Source organism: Cucurbita moschata, unplaced genomic scaffold, assembly GCF_002738365.1.
Source record: "Cucurbita moschata cultivar Rifu unplaced genomic scaffold, Cmos_1.0 Cmo_Scf00013, whole genome shotgun sequence".
NCBI classification, from domain to species: Eukaryota; Viridiplantae; Streptophyta; class Magnoliopsida; order Cucurbitales; family Cucurbitaceae; genus Cucurbita; species Cucurbita moschata.
Window position 1 is genome coordinate 3,047,532 of NW_019268529.1, and position 20,109 is coordinate 3,067,640.

The 20,109-nt window shown below is 35.5% G+C and overlaps 3 protein-coding genes across 3 annotated transcripts; 1 reads left to right on the plus strand and 2 right to left on the minus strand.

Annotated features, from left to right (window-relative positions):
• Positions 1–3,198: 3,198 nt before the first annotated feature.
• Positions 3,199–5,000, minus strand: LOC111451077 (peroxidase 10-like). Its single transcript, XM_023091336.1, has 3 exons — positions 4,766–5,000; positions 4,485–4,676; positions 3,199–4,057 (listed from the first exon to the last, which is right to left on the minus strand). The coding sequence occupies exons 1-3, from the start codon at positions 4,991–4,993 to the stop codon at positions 3,464–3,466; spliced, it is 1,014 nt and encodes a 337-aa protein (XP_022947104.1). The 5' UTR covers positions 4,994–5,000; the 3' UTR covers positions 3,199–3,463.
• A 3,924-nt stretch (positions 5,001–8,924) lies between these two features.
• On the minus strand, positions 8,925–12,312 carry LOC111451813 (la-related protein 6C). Its single transcript, XM_023092380.1, has 10 exons — positions 11,622–12,312; positions 11,228–11,309; positions 11,031–11,125; positions 10,868–10,939; positions 10,703–10,782; positions 10,527–10,605; positions 10,392–10,439; positions 10,234–10,302; positions 9,995–10,126; positions 8,925–9,908 (listed from the first exon to the last, which is right to left on the minus strand). Exons 1-10 carry the CDS (start codon positions 11,964–11,966, stop codon positions 9,666–9,668), a joined length of 1,245 nt encoding a protein of 414 aa, XP_022948148.1. The 5' UTR covers positions 11,967–12,312; the 3' UTR covers positions 8,925–9,665.
• Positions 12,313–15,792: 3,480 nt separating this feature from the next.
• LOC111451296 (50S ribosomal protein L17-like) lies at positions 15,793–19,775 on the plus strand. Its single transcript, XM_023091669.1, has 6 exons — positions 15,793–15,965; positions 16,043–16,097; positions 16,581–16,631; positions 18,531–18,622; positions 18,701–18,778; positions 18,976–19,775. Exons 1-6 carry the CDS (start codon positions 15,910–15,912, stop codon positions 19,193–19,195), a joined length of 552 nt encoding a protein of 183 aa, XP_022947437.1. The 5' UTR covers positions 15,793–15,909; the 3' UTR covers positions 19,196–19,775.
• The last annotated feature ends 334 nt before the right edge of the window (positions 19,776–20,109 follow it).

Below are 20,109 nucleotides of genomic sequence, written 5' to 3' on the forward strand. Positions count from 1 at the left end.
CCTCAACCTCATTTATCTAACGGGAAAAAATCTCTTCTCAATCTCTCCCTCATTCTCCATTTATACAATAAATCTCTGCCTGTTTAGTGCATGTTCCCAGGAGGCCTCCACCCAACCGTTAAATGGAATATTATCTCTAATTATCTTGATATTTTGTAGACCTTAGTCAGTAAATTAGAGTATTTTTAAAGTTTCAGTCTATTAAATGTTCAAGAGTATTTTTAAAATAAAATATTAATTTCTTGAACGGAAGACCAATGATAGTTGAATTTTTATAGGAGTCTTGCACTAATATAAAGAGTCAATAAAAAAAATGGGAAACCTATGGTTTTAATTATGGGTATAAATGAAAAATAATAGTGTGACAATTTGAAGCATAAAGGTGTGGTTTTACCAATATGACCTCTCTAAATGTGATGACATTTTAGTGATGTCATGCTGATGCTCTTCTATCCATAATATATTTCTTTATTCAATAACTTCATTTAGGTTTCTTAATTTTTAAAAAATACCATAATTGAAAGTGGTCCTAATATGGAGTAAAACGGACCGAACATGAAGGTAGTCGAGCTACCATCAAAAGAAGAGAAAAAGAGAAATTTAGGTCAAAGTCCAAGTTCTCTGGTTTGAGTCTGACCTTATGAAGCATTCTCGACCCTGTGATCCTAGCTCATCCCAATTCTGCTTCTCTGTTGTCCTAAATCTAAAAAGATATGACGAAACTCTTATGGAAAGGTATATAAACACTTTTTATCTATCGGGACAATTTATGTCACCACTGTGCACTACTGTAACAGCCCAAGTCCACCGCAAACAGATATTGTGTGGTTAACTCATTAAGTATCACCATCAGTCTCACGGTTTTAAAATGCATATGCTAGGGAAAGATTTTCACACCCTTATAAGAAATGTTTCGTCCCCTCTACAACCGACCTGGAATCTCACAACCACATCGATATGCATGTTTTTCTAATTTTGGATGTCACGTTCTTTCCCGACCTATTCTCTATGTGTCTATGAATTTCGGTTAAAGTTTCATGGCTCCAAGTGGAGTGGGGATTGACTTAGTATTTTCAACCCTTTCCTCTTTTCTCTTTGCTTTTCCATTGATGGTGGAAATGGAAACTTAAAGATTTGGACTTTATTTGTTGTTTGGATGGAGGCTCACCAACCCATTTCCTCGTCTCTTAAAAGATCTATTTTGGTTAATCTACCATTTTGAAAATGGTCCAAGGGCTACATGTACCTTATAATAATTGTATGACTTTTTCGATTTTTTAATATGGAATCTTCAACGTGTCGGTACCACTTTCGGTTTACCATTTTTTAACTCAATACTCGTTCGGGCTTCATGGGTTTACCATTTTTTAACTCAATACTCGTTCGGGTTTCATGAGTTTAGCTATCATATTAAATAAACATTGAGTTTTCATATCAAACTCAATTGAAAATAAGATGAACCGTGAGTTTCTCATCTTCTGGATGTGAGAATCTTAACAAATTTGTTGGGAGAGGAGTTCCACATTGACTAAGGGAATGAAGTAAAACAAAGTAACAAGAGCTTATGCTCAAAGTGGCATATCATTGTTAAGAGATGTGGTTCCTAACATGGTGTCAGGAGTCATGCATTTAACTTAGTTATGTCAATATAATTCTTAAAAATGTCGAACAAGGAGATTGTGAGTCTCAAAGTTGTAGTCAAAATACTCGCTCTAGAGAAGGAGTCGAGCCTCGATTCAAGGGAGGCTCTATGATGTACTTTGTTCGATGGGAGAGTCCCTAATTAAGGGAATGATTATGCGTAATTGGTCACTTCACGATATCATATAAGCCTACATTAATACCGGGTCTCTCTATTTCCAAACAAATTTGTCCATCAATAATATGGATCACATTAGTGGGAATATAGGCCGATATGTCTCCAACTTGTATTTCAATCACGGGTAAGGCGGTCAAGCTACCTGCATCTATCTAGTCCAATCGTTTAGAAACTCTTTCTAAGGGACGGGAATGTAGAAATGTAAATAGAAAGCTTGCTTGAAAAAGCCTCACGACCTGGTGATCGGCGTAACAATAATGATATTTATCAATATGCCAACGCCTATCACTATTGTAAGAAGTTGTGAGATTCGGAGGTGTAGTCAATTGGGTAAACTAAAAGTGACTCAACAGCTATTCGAGAGTTCCATAAGCCTTAAAAAAGGCTCTATAATGTACTTTGTTCAGGAAGATTGTCGAGGATAGCCAATATGAAATTAGTGTGATTTAACTTAAAATGAATAACAAAAGGACTGAAAATCCTTCAAAAGCTCAGTAGCAAAAACACAAGAAAAGAAACCCCTTTTGGGTTTAGAATTCAAGCCCCTCCATCTGCCTGTAAATGTTGCTCTCAATGCCCTTGTTCTTCTTTTATCTCCGGCAGAATTGGCATTGCCATAGGAACATCGCCTCCCGCGTGGCCGACCGTGGAGGCCTCGACGGTGGAACGTCGTCAACCTTGCCATCCAAACAAGATGAGCATTTCTTCTCAACCCATCCTTCAACGTCATACTGACCACCACCAACTACACGACGACCTGAGAAAAGCCTCCCGATCATCCCGGCTACGGTGCCGAGAATCACAATGACTACAAGGACAGCAATGACAGGGCCGAATGGCCCATCGGCACCAACATGGCTCGAGGCAGCTTGTCGGGGCATCATCTCAGCTGTGGCAATGGACATTATGTTCAAAGAGAATAGTTTGTGAGGATTTTATTGGTGTCTTTCAACATTTGAAGTTAGTGTGTGACTCAAAATTGTGTCTTTATTTCAAAAGGTGAAAGGGTTTCAAGGGATTGAAGTTAGTGCGTGACTCGAAATTTTGGATTGATCGAGTAATTTCAATAAATTTCACAACTCAATCTAACTCTCTATCTTTCGGTTGTGTTGGGTTGGATAGTCACGTTGTTCTTTTTTTTTAATTATTTTTAAAAAATTATAACTAAAATCTCATCCCGCTCAAATATTTAAAGTTATTATAGATTAATTTTTTTTTAACTTAAGGTAAGATTGGGTTGTAACCCTATTGTCGAGTTTGTGGGGTTTACGGGACAGAAAAATGTAAACCCACAAACCAAATTGAATTTTAGGTTTTTCAAAAATTTATCCCGACCCAACTTTTATAATTGAGTAATTCAAATTGGTCGGATTATCATGTCATATAAACACTCATAAAAATAAAATCGTTCGTCCAAATATACGATACATCTCACAACCCAACTAGGTCATTTTACCAACTATGAACTCCTAACATTTTATATGTATTATCTTTCAACCAAAGATAGATCTATAAACATAGATCCATAAAGAAAGCTTAAAATTCCGAACTCTTTGTTTTTCATATAACTTCCCTATCGAATATACTTTCAACCCTTTCTCGCCCTGATTCGTTCTTCGTTCTTCGTTCGTTCTTGAACACCTTTTAATACCCATCATCGACTTTAACAACGTGACAATTCTTTCGAATCTGCCCGTCACGGCCACTCAAAACCCCAACCATGTTCAACCTAAACATCGACTCAGCAAAGTCATCATAAAACAAGTTCGTATCAAAACTATATTGTCTAACCATTTGAGCTGTGTTGCTGTCGGCCATTAGACCATGGTCGGACTCCAAAAGCCCCACGCCACTAATCAAGTTCGTGTAATACTCATTGTCGAACCTGTCAACAGTGGCCACATCCAGAGGGGCCAAATTGGCGTTGGTGCCGTCGTTTCTGTTGGGGCACATGGATTGCAAGTCCGAGAGCATGGCTGCGTTGATGTCAGGGTCGGGCTGGCCGGAGCCCTTGTAGTTGAAGAGGCGGACCTTGAATGTCACGCAACGAGCGAAGCCGATAGTGTGTGCGCCTGATAGCACGACGAGGTCCTTTAAATCGAGGCCCTTTGAGGTGAACTTGGCGGTGTTATTCTCTAGAGATGCCCTCGGAGATGGGAGTTGTTCTTGAACGGATTTGAAGTCTGCTTTTAAGCCATCTCTACGTCCTAGTGGAAGGCCCCAAGATGGCCCTTCGACCTATGTGGTGAAATTAATACTCTCGTGTTAGGTGAATAATAGAAAATTTGAGCCGGCTAGCAAATTGACATTTTTTTTATCGGGACAACTCAACCAACTTGAAAACAGGGTTACAACTCAACCATATCCTACCTAACTTTTAAGATTATTAGGAAGATTAAGAATATTTGACGTTTGTAACAGATGTTGGTGATACATTGTAAATGCTTGATATTTGAGTTTTATGAGATTTTGGTTATTACGTTAAAAAAAGAATCACCCGACTACTCAACTCAACTCAACCCAACCCAGGTTGGATTGAATTGTGAATTTTACCTCGGTTGCTCAGGTCACTAATCCAACCAACCCGAAACTTTTCAATCTCAGTCTAGGCAAGAAAATAAAACGAAAATGGTAGAAAATAAAGAAGAAGTAGAGAGGAATTTACCAGATACACAGCTTCTCTAGTTGCAAGACCTAATATATCAACACAAGAAACTGTCTCGGGACAATATGCTTCAACATCTGCTTTTATGGCATCGATCACTTCAAACCCTCGTAGCGATTTCACATTGCCCGGAGCATTTTTCTCACCTTTCATGTCTTTAGTATCATCAAGCAGCACCGATGCATCACATCCCTAAAACAACACAAGAACATAACAATTTCATCATCATCATTATCATTATCATTATCACTAACAACAACATATAAACAAACTTTACATACGTCTACAATACAATCATGGAACTGCAACCGTAGTAGCGATGCAGCAATTCTCGTGTCATTTTGTACCGCCTCCCAAATATGATCTCGAATTATCATAGGCAAATGAGGGCACGACTCGTCGTAAAAATCATATCTTAGCTCGGTGTTAGTCGAGATAGATTGATCGAAGAAGAAGAATGGAAGAATTAGGAAGAGAAAAGAGAGGGTAATGGGAGTGTTTGGAGCCATTTTTTTAGTTGATAAGTATGTACATTTTCATGGTTTGGTTTTATAGGCAATGAAAATTGGATCCAAGGCTTAGCTTTGTGGCCTTCCCACTAATTATAGCATAAAACAAGATCAAGTTGGCTAAGGGAATAATTAATCATGTTTAATGAACATGATCAACATATCCTTTCACTTTTAATTATTTTATTTCTTGATTGTTGATTATATGCGGTGGCCATTTTGATTTGGAAAAAAATTGCATGTTTACATAATATAATATATCTTAGCTCCATTTATAATGGATATGAATGTGTAATCTAGTCGATATTCGAGCATATTATCAAACCAAGTTGGATTAGATAGCATTTTGGGTTGGGTTGAATTGGATTGAGTAATTTTTTCTGAAACCAGATCGGTTCGGTTCAGTTTCAAATTTTGAGAACATAAATTCGAGCCCACTTTAACCCGTCCATTATGAAAATAAATAAATAGTTATAATTTTAGCAGACAACTTTTAGGGTTTTCTATTTATAATTTTAAAGCGGGGTCACACATGCTACATGTGCATGTATATTAAATCATCTGCAACACAATCGATGTGCCTTTACGCTAGGCCAAGTCATTTAGCTTGACCTTGCCTCTACTCAAGGCCAAGGTCTCTCAATGCAATGTCACATCCAACGTCATCTTGGTTTTCAATTAACATGACCCTCGTGTCTTGACGTAATCCTAAGTCACATGACATCGTTAGTCATCGTAGCTCACTTGGTCATGCCCGAGAATAGGATCGCATATCGCTCATAACATTGAGACATCTCAAACATCAATTCATCCTAATTCTATCGAGGCATTGGCCCTCTCGTGCCCATGTCATGTGATTTACGAATACCATACCAGATAGCGGGTAAAAAATTCAACCTCCGACATATGGGCATAGGCGCAATATCGACACATCCGTGAATTTTAATTTTAATTAATTAGTCAAACGTAATTAAAAATAAATAACCATGACTATGATGTGTGAGATGTCACAATTAAACCATAGTTTATAATAAGTATAGGATTAAATTTAATGAGGGGAATAAGAATAAATAATTCTAAAAAAATATACATTAAAAAAATCTAAGAGAGATTATTTTCTCAAAATAAATAAATAAATAAAGTGCTTTTTAAGTTCAAATTAATATATTGATTTCCCCTTCGTCATTAATCAACCACGTTCACAATTTTAAATAATTAATTTCTTTATATCTCTCCCTAAGTGATTTTTTTTTTTAATCAAAAGTTTATCCGAATTGTCGTGACGTGTAAGAGAATTGGTTAAACTTACGAGCATATCAGGTTGACATTTCGTTAAAAGTATTAACATAAGAGATAAAATCAAAGCATGGTTTAAATTTAGAAAATGTAATTACAAATGTTTTAAATTTAAAAAATCTTTTCATTCTAGGTTGAGTATAAACGAGAAGTGATTATCGGTCTGATTTAAGTCAAGTATTGTCTCAAATATGTCATATGCACGGTTGGGATTAAAACATATTAATGTTGTAAGGTCCTGTTCAGGATTCATACCATAATTTGTAGTCTAGTACAGTAGATATTGTCATTTTTGGGCTCCCCGTCAAGGGTTTAAAACACGTCTATAAGGGAGAGGTTTTCACACCCTGATAAGGAATTAATGTTTTGTTCCTTTATCCAACCGATGTGGGATCTACCCAAAGTCCTTGTTCGCACACTGCCTGGTGTCTGGCTTTAATACCACTTGTAACAGCCCAAGCCTACCGTTAACAGATACTGTTCTCTTTGGACTTTATCTTTCGGACTTCCTTTCTTCTAACTAGGTAGAGGTTTCCACACCCTTATAAAAAAAATATTTCATTTTCCTCTCCAACTGATATGGGTTCCTCACGTCCGAATTCAACACTTACTGACCTCGACATTCTTCTGCAACATAACCTCGTTACCTACTTATCTTGAACTACTTTTAAAAGCGAAAATTATCTTCACAGACCAACACAGATTCTTTTGGTATGTTTTGTTCTCACTCACACGTAACCTAAGAAGATCTTCAAAATGTCACCCAAAATAGAAGTAGTCTACAGTGAAATAATGCTACATCTTATTATTTTTTAAAAACAAATGAATTTATTTTAACCCATAAACAAATAATATATTAATTATTTATGGTGCCTTATTTCTAATACACGTGTCATCCACTTAACATTAAATTATTAATTACTTTAATTTCCACAAGATAACACCCACTTCAATAATTATCTTCCTATTATTTTTTTTTAGCATGAAATTTCAACATTTTCAATCAATATTTTTATAAATGAAAGTTTGGATATATATGAGAAAGTGATATTATTTTCTCAAAAATATCGTTCATAAGATATTAAAAAGTATGCATGAAAGGCTAAAATATTCCCAATATAAAGTATATTAATTTTAATAATGATATTTATAAATTTGTATGCGCTAATTTTTCGATTAAGTATATAATTATTTATCGTCAAAGATAGAGGGCACGCGGTGGCATTCATATTCATAATATTTGAGTGGACACGAAATGGAGTCTACTTTTGTTGTATAAAGAAATAGTACTCTTAGTGCTTCAACTACTTGACATCTTAATATATGTTAGATTATTGATATCAACGAAATGTCTCAGATGTATTAAAATTTTTCTCTCGAGTAATTTTCAGGTGTCATTTTTTGTGGATATTTGGGAGAGTAAATGTTCCAAAACTCTAGAAAATTGAAGGGTGATTTGAGCCTAATTCCCGAAGAACATAGAAGAAATGTTACTTTTCATTGATGGTCATTCGGGTAGTGTTTTTTTGTTGGTGTTGATTTTCGAATATGTTTGAGAAAAAGGATTTGGGAGAGAATTGTGAAGAGAATAGGAATGATTTGAGGGATTTCGGGTGAGAGAGGGGCTAAAATGGAAAATATAGTTGAGTCGTTGCGTGAATTCGAGCAAGTCATCGGATTTCTCGTAATCACTTGTGACAAGCAATTTTTTTTTTTTCTCCCTTAAATCGGACTATAAGATAGATGCATTTTCATTCATCATTAGAAGAGTTCGAGCACAATCACTTTATCAAACTTGGACTCACGTTTCTTGGTAAAGCTTTTACGCCTTGGACCGTGGTTCAAAGCCTTCCACACCCTCATATATTACGTGAACTATGTTTAACCAACCGTCCCAACTTTATGCAATATATTTGTACTAGATTGTAAGTTATTTGATTAAAGTCGAGAAATTTAGAGTTTAAAAGTGTGAGATCCCACATCAGTTGGAGGGGAGAACGAAATATTTCTTATAAGGGTATGTAAACTATTCCATAGCATAAGCATTTTAAAACCCGTGAGCTTGACAATGATACGTAAAAAGCCAAAATCGACAATATCTACTAACGGTGGGCTGAGTCGAGAGGGGCACAACAATACATAACCGATCAAAACAAACAATACCTCTCTCTATATATATTTAACCAATTTGAATGTCATTCAAATTTTAAATTTATATTTTATATTTTAATATTTAATTTATCAAATTCTATAAATATTTATTCAAATCTGCATTTATCGAAAGTACTCATTTATCGAAAGATTATGATATGATTCTAGTTCACGTAAGACATCTTCACCCAACTTTCATGTATAGGAGTTTATAAATCGGGTCACGTATAATCATTCTGCAAAATATGAATTTTCTCCATTAACAAATTTCTTCGAAGAGATTAAATATTTCATGGTTCAATCGAAAGCATATCATTACAACCATATATCATCCTTTATTTCAATAACTCATATATTTCATTCAACCAAGCCTCTTAAAAACATTCCAAAAGGTAAGCTTGCTAACTTAAACAGGTTCAACCCCAATGGATTTCAACTTCACCAACGATCTTCAATACATACAAGAATTAATCCAACAACTCTATGCTAAAAAAATAAAAATTCCATTTGAATTTAGTCCAAAAAGCAAGAAAAACTCCAAAACAGAAGGGAAACCAACATGAAATGCAGTAAGTCAGACTCGACACGAACAGGTTGGAATACACGTGAACTCAACTAAACCGATTGAAAATCCATAAAATCAATCTGAAACTGGATCGAACGAGCCTCCTAAAACCAGATCAAAACAGTTTGAAAGACCAATTTTCTTACTTGTTCCAGTTGAACATTTCTGCTCACCATTCCTCTATGAAGATGGCAGCAACGATCATTGGGAAAAATCCAGTTGCGGCCAAGGAATCACAATGGTGAACCATGGTAAGGTGCAACACGACAGCAAACACCCTGAAATGGAAACGAGACAGAGAAGAAGATCGAAGAGCACAAAAACGACAACTTGAGGGAGATTTGAAAACAAAACAAGGCTTACCTACAACAACTGGAATCGTGCGATTTTCGTCCCCTCGCCGATGGTTGCACAGATTTCCAACACGTCGAAGAACAGGTCAAGACAATATGAAAAGGATAAAGCTAGAAAAACAGTTGAAGTTGCTCACAGTGAATGGATGGCTAGCGCCACATTATACAAACCAAAATCCTATCAAACATGTCGATTAAAAAGGAAAAAAAAAAAAAGAAAGAATGAAATAGGTAGCAGCAAAATTGTCATAGTTCCTTCCACCGTACTTAAACAATCAAAGAGAGATTTCCCTACATTTCTATTCATTCAAAATACAGATTTAGAATTTAATGGCTTGCCTCGTCCCATGGTGAAACCTTTCGTCCCATCCGGCATTCTCGGACTCTTAGAAGTGAGTTTGGACGATGCTTCACATAGAATCTGACTACTCGATTGCATAGCTGTAACTGGTAAGCTATAGCTACGATCGAGATGGTTATGAACTCGTCCACGACCCTTCCCACGGCCTCGACCCCAGCCCTTTTTAGATGATGTTGAGTTCTCCTCAGACTAGTACAACAGACATTTCATGTCACTTGGGAATTACAAATCATTTTGATCAAGAACGACATAGTTTTCGGGGAAAAAAAACGTACACTGAAATCAGTAGTTAGTTCAGCAATATTTGACTGAGGAGATTCTTGTTCAATAGATACAGGAGATGGTGAATCATCTTCATCCAGAATACTTTCAAATTCTGATTTTCGAGTCTTCAGAACTGATTTTGGCTATCCATCGTTGCAATAAGCATGGCAATAAGCATGAACATGTAAATAATCAAAATGCAGCAAGAGGAAACAGAATGCTACTGCTAAGATCGTGTTATTACACTTACCGAGCGTCTGAGTAATAACCTTACTCGGAGCCCTTTCCGCCAGTTTCTCTCATCATTTAACTTCTCAGCCTAGCAGGCACAAAAAATGGGGGAAAGACAATAAAAAGATTGAAAAACAAGAAACACGATCTGCTATAGCTTTACTATTAGATGCATACCGCTCTTTCAGCCAACTCTACGGTCTCGTATTCCACAAGTGCATGAAGCTTCAAGCAAATGAAGTAACAATGAGAAAGGGATTTTGAGGATAAGTGTCTTGGTTATACATTAAAGTAAAGCATGATTCACAATACCTTGTTACTGATAAATAATTCACCTTTAGAGCAGCACGGATTTGATTCCGGGGGATGACAGATTCGGATCGTCTTCACACTGGTCAGATATCATCAATGAATGAAGCTCAGTGAAGACAGTTTTAATATCAAATAGAACAAGGAATAAGACTGAGTGATGATATCAATGAAACTACCTCCCAATGACGCTAAATATTTTCTCGAGGTTGTGGTGCGAGTGATTGTCGGGCAAATTCTCCACAACGACTGTACGAGACTGCAAATCAATGAACAAAAACATTACACCTTGCTCAGCTAAAGATAAATGTTCTGCACCATTTGTACAATGGTTGATATCTTACCAGCAATTCCTCTTTGTCCTTGTCCGTAAACGGATGCTTACGTTTAACTTTCTTCCCATCAGCACTAACAACCTTCAGAAGATCAGATATGAATCACATTAAATCAAGAGTTCTTATTTTTCCAGAAAGAGTGGGAAATTGAGTGCTTAACTTAAGAACTTACAAGCTTTGAAGAGGATCGGAGAGCTTGAACTATCAAATTGTTGTTGGTTGAGAGGGACTTTACTTTTTTGGTGGACGAAATAACAGAAATTGGAACTTAACAAAGGGAAATGAAGGAACAACAAATCATAATTCAGTTAAAAACATATCGAAAATTTGAATTAACACAACCGGGTGATAGATTTCCAAAGATTATACCATAACCATCAGGATCTTTGCTAATGTTTTTTGCAAGAGATTCATTTGCAAGAAGACTCATGTCACTGAACTGATATTCTACCTGTAAAATTGAAATCGTTCATAAGATGCTCAAATGAATTTGATATGCATATGAGAAGGAATCCAATTGAGAAGAAATTCAAGGAGAAAACTACTGGAAATTCTTAGACAATATGTGCATAAGCTTGTCCAATGGAAATGGAATACTAAAAATGATAGCGATTCTCATCCTTCAATGAACGGGAAAAGCAGAGTTGATGATTAATCATTCAGACGGTCACAGCACAGGAATCAAGATAATGGAATCCAACGCGATGAAATATAAGAGAAACAGAGATAAAAAAGGAATCAAGAACAGAATAAAACAGGACACCTGTTTGACGATTTTTTGCTGAATATCCTCCGAACGGGCGTTCTTAGAGAAATTTGGGAGAGGAATGGTGGGATTAGGGATCAAATAGGTGGGTTCTTGATCGCCAATAAAGAACCAGTCTGAAGTAGCAGGAGCCCCACCAAGAAAATGAAAATAGGGATGAAAATAGCCGGTAACAGGCATCTGAGTTTGCGATCTAGGGAAGAACTCAGGCGCTTGAGCATTAAATTTGAAGGAAAGATTACCATTGCTATTACTACTACCAACACCATCGCCATTCACAGCTTCTTTGACATCCATTTCAGGATTCTCATTCACCTTCTCTTCCGAATTCGCTTCCGCCATTTTCTTCCTTTTTGCTTGCGATTAATCGAAGTAGGGTTTGAAACGCATATGGGTTATTGAAATCTCAATCTCTTTCTGTGTGTGTGTGGGTGTAAGATTTGGCCTGAAGTTTAGTAACAGAAATCTGTAAATCGACGCAGATTTCGCGGCCAAATATATGCATCTGGGGCTGGATCGAGAGGACGCTAGGATTTTGTGACAAAGGGCCGTTGGTTTCGAATTTGACCGACGATTTCGAGGTGGGAATTCTGCCATGGCCATCCATTTCGCCTTCTTCTCCAACGAAAATCTCGCCTCCTCCCTTCGCTCTGGTTAACGCTTGTGTTCCTTTTGATTTTGTAATGGATCTTCGTTCAAATTGTGGCTACAGATTATTTTCAGTGGTTTCAATTTTATCAAAAACGTTGTATTGGATGATGATTTACAAATAAACAAAATTAATTACCATTCTTCTTAGAGTATTAACAACATTATTAAAATTATTAAAATTATTTCAAGCAAACTACACTTAATTTGTTATTAAAATTATTTCAAGCAAACTACGCTTAATTTTGAAATTCATGTGATTGAGCTACGATAAAGAATAATGTGATTGAGCTACGATAAAGAATAATGCACGTTATTGATATAGACAATAATTTCAATTTTTGAAGCATTTTTTAGTTATTTCATTTGTGAAGCATTTGAATCTCAGACAAGTTTTAATCGGTTTACTCTTTTTGGAGTGATTCCTTGTTGTTTTGGATTCTTTAATATTTAAATAAGGTTTTTTTTAATAAGGTCGTTACGTCGTATTCTCAAAAGTTACAATGGTTTCGAGTGAAATTAATTTGATTTTGGGTTTTAGCATTTATAATCTAGAAATTTGTATATCGAGATTCACGACCCAATATTTTACTATGAGTCATGACTCAAAACAACAACGTGAATGCAAAGAAAACAGTTGAAAATGTATAAGGGCGGAATCATTTATTCCCATGAAAGAAAATTGCAATACAAAGGTTCAAACAAACAAAATTATGAAAATTTGAATGCAAAAGAAAAGACTCGACTGACGTCCCGGGACATGCATTTCTCTATATGACAATCCACCTCTCTAATCACACCCTACCTCGACCCAACGCACCTGAAAAAAATATAGATATAACAGGGATGAGTATAAAATTATACAGTAAGTTATCTACTCGTACGCTCTCATCCCATCCTAAGCTTAACAGACAAGCGATATAAGGTCAGTGACTTGTCACTCTAATCATGGATCCCTGGGCCTTATCATTGTAACTCTTTCTAAACATTATCAAGATGGTGCAAGCATCTAGAACTAGCTACATTATACACAGTCAAAATAGTCATGCTCAACCGGGGCGATAACATCCATTAGCACCCTATCCATCAACACCCGGAACGCAAAATTCACAATTTTCTCATCCACCTTTCGGGATGCATAAGTAGCTAGCGCTACCAAGGAGTGTCCAAAACTATTGATTTTCCTCAATTAGGTCCCTACTCATGTAAAAACATTGTTAGAATTGGAATCGGGACAAAAATTAGGCAAACAAAAGTCAAACGGGTAAAAAATGACCTTACACGCGTCGGGAAGGAGGCTAGTCGCAAGCGAACGCGCGAGTACCAAGCGTAGGTTGCTTTCGTGCAGTCATGGGTCAGCGCTCCGGTTCGGGTCACTGGTTCAGCTTGCTCGGATGGACCACAGGTTGGTTTGGTCGATGGGTTGTGGGTCGAGTCGAATCAACTCGTGGATCTGGAATCAGGTAGGGCACACAAACGACGCATTGGGGCCGCTTTGCTCCCCGTCCGACGCGTAGCTTTAGCCGATGCCTGACGCGTGTCACCGCCTTGCCAAGCCACACCTCACCAGTCGCCAGTCGACACGTGGCTGTCGGAAAAAATCTTCTCCCCTCCTATTCAAGAGAAAATTGGTAAGTTTTTTTTTCGAATCTTTACGTTTTTGTATCTTTCGATCTACAACTCGAATCAACACGATCCCTTTTGCATGTTAGCATCCTTAGGAGAGCTCTCGAACCTTTAACAAGCTTCCGAATCAATAGAAAACCTTCTACAGATAACACATCTATTAGGTCTCGATCTGATATGTAAAGTTACCTTATTTTCTATTTTAGTGTACACTAGTTCCACTTTTTCACCGTGCAATAGAAGGGAACGGGTCGATTTGGCTCGAATCTCTCAAAATTCTCACCTTTTTCCATGATTTTGCTTTATCCTAATATTCTTATGTTACAAAGCTAACAAACTCAATATTTTATAAAATTTTATTTTATATTCTGTGGTTGATTTTTAATTTTTTTTTTTAATTTTGATATTTTAAGCAATTTTTAATACATAATATTTGGTTAAATTTTAATAAGGTATGAATTTTTTTTTTTAATATTTAATATATATATTTTTGATCGTTTGGTTTAAAAATTACCATAGTATGTTTCAAAGCTAACAAACTCAATATTTTATTATATTTTATTTTATATTTTTATATTTTGTGATTGATTTTTTCAATTTTATTTTATTTTGATATTTTAAGCAATTTTTAATATATATATTTTTAGCTTATATTTTTGTTAAATTTTAACACTAATTTTTTTTTCAACGTATGGATTTATTAATATAATCTTTTATTTTTTTTAAATTTATTTATTTATTAATTAATTATTTTAGATAAATTATCTGAGAATAATTTTGGTTTATAATTGCTAACAAATTTTTTATTTCATATTTTTATGAGTTGAATCAAAATATTTAAATCTAAAGAAAGTTTATGTTAAAAATTAAACAAACTATATTGAAATATTAAAATAGTCACTTTAATATTTTAGTTTATAAATAAACCTAACTAAAAATAAATAATATATTTAAATTATTTAACTCTAATAAATTTTTTAAGAAACTAATTTAGTACTAAATATTTTATAAGAATAAAATTATTTCTATTTTTTAGACAATAAATAAAAATTATGGTAACAAAAATGAATATAAACGATAGAATGTATATCACTTCATACAATAGATCACTGTTCGACGTCGGCTTAGAATAAACTGAAGTAACGATCATTGTTCTTCCTGATGCAGTTGTTGTCTTCAATCTAACAAAACCGGACAACATCTCAAAAGCCATAAAGGGCGAGAGAGTCGGGACGTTGATCGGAGGAACATGGAACTCAAACGTAACAAGTACGTCACAACGATTCTTGTATAGTAGGGATTTGACAGGAGATTTTGACATCGATAGCTTTTGGAACAATTTGCACGAGATTCGTTTATTTAAGGTATTGAAATCTTTTGTAAGATCTAAACTCCACCGCTAGTAGATATTGTCCGCTCTATCTCGTACATATCGCTGTCAACTTTACGATTTTAACACGCTTCTACTAAGGAGAGATTTTCACACTCTTATAAGGAATGTTTCGTTGCTTTCCTTCTTTAACTAACGTGGGATCTCACAATCCACTCACCTCATTGACACATCGTTTGATGTCTGGCTCTTATACCATTTGTAACAGTTCAAGTCATTGTTCACTTTGGTCGGTTATGTATCACTGCCAGCTTCATGGTTTGGCCTGACCCATTACGTATTTGTTAGCCTCTTATTTTAAAACTTTGGAGTCCATTTGAGGAAATGTTCAAACTTGTATTTAATAAATTAATTAATTTTTTAATATTTTAGAGACTTTGTATAAAATCTTATTAATATTTTTAAAGATTAGATACTTGTAAAAATAGACCAATTTTTTAATAACATTTTAATGTAATAATTAAAATTTGGTTGAAATTTTAATACGTGGTCGTTTCTGCTTGGGCGAAGGTCGAAGCCTAGAAACTGCCTTTTCGGTTTCGTCCCTTTAAAACCCCCGAAACGAAACTCTGAGGTTTTTCATCTTCGAACTCAGTCTTTGCTTTCTTTCCGCCATTAACAATGACGAAGTTCAGAAAGCTTGGTCGAGATGCAGCTCACCGGATGTCTATGCTGAGGTTGCTCACTTCTTTCAGCAACTATCAATTAAGTTTTATGTCCCAATTTTTGAACGTCTGTTCTCTTCTTTTGGCAGAACAATGGTTTCTCAGTTGGTGAAGCACGAGCGGATTGAGACTACTGTTCCAAAGGTATCCCTATTGACTTTCTTCTTATCATTTATTGGAATCTCGATGTTTAACTTTTCTGAATTTTGCTTCTCCAAGTGATGCATTAGCTTCATGTTCACCCGAACCCCCTTCGGTTTCGTTGTTAGATTATTTTATCTTACCGAACTCTGAAGTTAATCGTAGGTTTGTTGCATTGTAAATGGAATTATCGGGTGGTTGAAAATTTTGACGTCTTGTATTGTCTGAACTGAGCTTAGGTTTTGTTTTTTCTTAGAATCTGAATTTACAGATTTGGTTAGTTACATATTTGTCATCTCTTTCCCCTTGGGTTGCATCTTTTCTGTTCCTTCAAATTTTAACCCCAAGCTTACTGTTGAAGGATATATTTCATTCCTTGAGATCAAGTATAGATTTTTTTTTTTTTATTTAGAACATCAACACTATTATGAATTTATGACCATATTTTCAACTTATTTCTGCATTTGTCTTTCAACCTGTTTGCAGGCTAAAGAAATTCGGCGGCTTGCTGATAACATGGTTCAATTTGGAAAAGAGGTCCGTAGAACTTAACTTTTGTTTTCCCTTCTCAATGTTTTATTTATTTATTTTCTTCTTTTCCCCTCACTGGGGAGGGTGTGTTCTGCCTCCAAGTTTTGATATAGGTTGTATGCTAAGAAGCACAGACAGTTTAGTCTGGCTCACATGTTCATGTTTGACAGACACTCCAACACTTATTGGACACTCGGTAACACTAGATTTGTATTAGATACTAGTTGTAGAAAGCCAATATTAATCCAATATTTGTAAACTTCTTTAGCATACTAAATAGACAAATAATACTATAGGACAAAAATAAATTTTTAGTGTAAAATACATCAAATTCATTGTATATAAATCCATTAAACTTGTTGAATTTAAAGTTTTCATACTGTATAAAAAGGATGTATATTTAAAAAAAAAAAATGCAAATTTTAACAAATGTGTCCTTACTGTGTGTGTCTGTGTCCTAGATTTGTAAAAAATGACATGTCATTGTGTTTGTATCGTATCCTTATCCATGCTTCATAGGTTGGATTCTTTATCAATTAGATTATATATGAAATTATATTTCAATTATTAGATGAAGGGCTATTTGGTAAAGGATAAATGCAAATGCCATGGTTCAAGATTTAGCTGATCTAAAATGAGTATGATGTAATAATTCGAGGGAGAGAAAAAGACAAGGCTCGGAGGTCAAGTTTTGCAATTCAATTCTAATGCAGGAAGCAAGAGATGGTATTGGGCATGGGCTTGATAAATATGTTTGCCGGTAACGGAGGAAAATTGGATTTGGTCTGGAACCAACATTGGAAGCTAAGCCAAATAAGAAAGAGGCATCTCCAATTAATGAGTTAGACCACTAAAATTTGGGCCCAGGATGATGCCTTTATTTCAAATCATTCTTATTTCAGTATTAGTAATCCTCAAAAGATGGAAACCATAAATTAATTACGGGATATCAATATGGAGAAAGAAAGACCTTCGGAAGGAAGATTTGTTGTAACTATTTGAAAGTGAAGAGGAAGCCGTGGTTTGAAGTTTGTTGGATGTTGTTGAAATTAAAGTAGCAAAGCAGTTCCAGAGACATCATATAATGTTTGATTTTAAAATGTAATGACTCTGCGTTACATAAAGGTGTATATAGTTGGGCTGTCTTCTGCTTACTCTTATTTGCACCAAGGACACTGTCATTTACTTCAGACTCTAACTTGCTGTGATCGAGAAGAAAACCAATGAAATCAACCACAAACAGAGTTCTTGTAAAGGAATTATTAAATTATCTTTGAAGTTGATTAAACTGTCTTTGCTTCAAAGATAGTTTAATAATTATTTTACACCTTGGATTGCGTGCAAAGACACTCTTCCTGTGTTTTGTTCTCGAAAGGGTGCACTCTCTATAGGAGGCTTGAGAAGGGTTTGGATCTTCTGTTTGAGACTGCCAATTTGCTCTTCATATTCGGAGTTGATGGCTTAGAGATTGATGGTAGAGCCCAGATTGGGGGTGTTTTTGCGCTCTCCTTTCAAGGAGCATGGTAGAGTTTTGTGGTAGGCCAATTTCTTTGTGTTTTGTGGGGATATCTGGTTTGGGAGGAATGATAGATTTTTAGAAAGGTCAAGAGATCAATTGATGATGTTGGTTAAGTGACTAGATTTAATGCCTCTTTCTGGACATCAATAACTAAATCTTTTTATAATTATGAGCTTTGTCTTGTTCTTGGGACTGTCCTTTTTTGTAGTTAGAGGCGTACTCTATTTTTTGTGTGTGTGTTAGGGCGGGTGTTTTATGTATGTCCTTGTATATTCTTTCATTTTTCTTAATGAAAGCATTGTTTATTATAAGAGAATCTTTATTTCACTATTTTCATTTTATTCATAAAAGATAAACATGTTGTGACTTTTTCCCCCCCAATCTAGGGTTCCCTTTGTGCTTCAAGGCATGCTGCTGCATTTGTAAGAGGCGATGATGTCCTTCACAAACTATTCACAGAACTGGCTTATCGATACAAGTGAGTCCCAAATTTGTTAACCCGTAGTTCATGCTTTTATTTATAAGTATTAAATTGGAGGGATGTTATGTTCAACAGAGATAGAGCTGGTGGATATACAAGACTTCTTCGGACGCGTATACGTGTTGGCGATGCTGCACCAATGGCTTATATAGAGTAAGTGCTTACCATCGACAGCTGCTATGTTTCTTCAGTTATACAGCTGTATTAAATAATCGATAGATGATGTATGAAACGGTTATAAATAAATACTGCTGGTACAGTTTTTAATTGATTATTTGTGCTGTTGATACAAATTTATTGAAAGTTGAATCAATGTATTAATTCATAATTTCTCTATGCTGTCGATACAGATTTATTGATAGAGAAAATGAGCTGAGACAGTCGAAGCCTCCAAATCCCCAACCACCTCAGAAGGCTCCAATGGATCCATGGACAAGATCACGGCTTAGCAAGCAGTTCGCACCACCCAAAGAGATCAAATCTGATACAACTTTTATGTTCAATAAAGAAAGCTTTTCTTTTCCAAGAAGTTCACCCCCACCCGAATTGTTTTGCAAACTTCAGATGTAAACCAAACGAGTATAGACACTGCGTTACATACATTATCTCTTTCTCCATAGGCTGAAAGCTTTCCCTCAAACAGAGAGTAATTTTCGGCTTTCAAAGTTGCCCATTTCTTGAGAATTCCCTCCGAGTCTCTCTCAAGTCTCATCTCAACTTATTAAAAAAACATATGGTTTAGGTGTTTTTGGATGAATATATAGGTGAGGACCAAGGGCGATGGTGGACTGTGCATCGTCTTGTAGACAGCCAGCAATTGCTCTGCAGCAGCAACAAAATTTGGACATGGCTTCAAATATTCCGAGCCAGGTATGACCGAGTGCCTTCTCTCCCCAACCCAGGTCTCTGCGTGCATGCATTTTATTGTATTGTCATGTGTCAAGTTATCACGTGTAGCCTACTTGCTTTGGAGGCAAATTGGTGACGGTTGGTTCACAGGGGAAAAGGAAAGCGGGTCAGATTTGTTTTTCTTTTTCTTTCAAAATTTGCTTCATTTATAATTCTTGAGAATTAATGCATTTCCTTCCTGTACTGTGTGTATAACTGGACATGTGACATTTTCAGTGGGGATTTCTTTATAATTAGTGCATTTTTTTTTGTCTTCTACATTTCCATAAAATGCTGAACACACACACACACACACACAGTGAAATTATGCATTCATACATTATTTGTTGAAAGAAGAAATTTAAGATATAGAAAGGCAAAAAAATAAGAAAATAAAAAAATAAATCGCTAAAATATATTATTTGTTGGAAATATATAATGTCCATAATGTATTGTTCTTAAATTTAATATAGTCGGGGAGAGTCTCAAAAGCTTTTATTATTATTATTTTTTTTAAATTCTTAGTTTTTTACCTCTTAATTTTTTGAATTTGTCGTCAAATTTACAAAATAAAAATGAGTTTATAATTTTTTTTT

Bases quoted from the DNA above. Each gene is read 5' to 3' on its own strand.
- LOC111451077 (XM_023091336.1), bottom strand. From the start codon at position 4,993: ATGGCTCCAAACACTCCCATTACCCTCTCTTTTCTCTTCCTAATTCTT. The intron at 4,677-4,765 runs GTATGTAAAGTT...GTGTTGTTTTAG, and splicing joins TCCATGATTGTATTGTAGAC to GGATGTGATGCATCGGTGCT. The intron at 4,058-4,484 runs GTAAATTCCTCT...TTCACCACATAG, and splicing joins CTAGAGAAGCTGTGTATCTG to GTCGAAGGGCCATCTTGGGG.
- LOC111451813 (XM_023092380.1), bottom strand. From the start codon at position 11,966: ATGGCGGAAGCGAATTCGGAAGAGAAGGTGAATGAGAATCCTGAAATG. The intron at 11,310-11,621 runs GTGTCCTGTTTT...TCAATTTTACAG, and splicing joins AGCAAAAAATCGTCAAACAG to GTAGAATATCAGTTCAGTGA. The intron at 10,940-11,030 runs GTAAGTTCTTAA...GATCTTCTGAAG, and splicing joins TCCGATCCTCTTCAAAGCTT to GTTGTTAGTGCTGATGGGAA.
- LOC111451296 (XM_023091669.1), top strand. From the start codon at position 15,910: ATGACGAAGTTCAGAAAGCTTGGTCGAGATGCAGCTCACCGGATGTCT. The intron at 16,098-16,580 runs GTATCCCTATTG...ACCTGTTTGCAG, and splicing joins TTGAGACTACTGTTCCAAAG to GCTAAAGAAATTCGGCGGCT. The intron at 16,632-18,530 runs GTCCGTAGAACT...CCCCCAATCTAG, and splicing joins TGGTTCAATTTGGAAAAGAG to GGTTCCCTTTGTGCTTCAAG.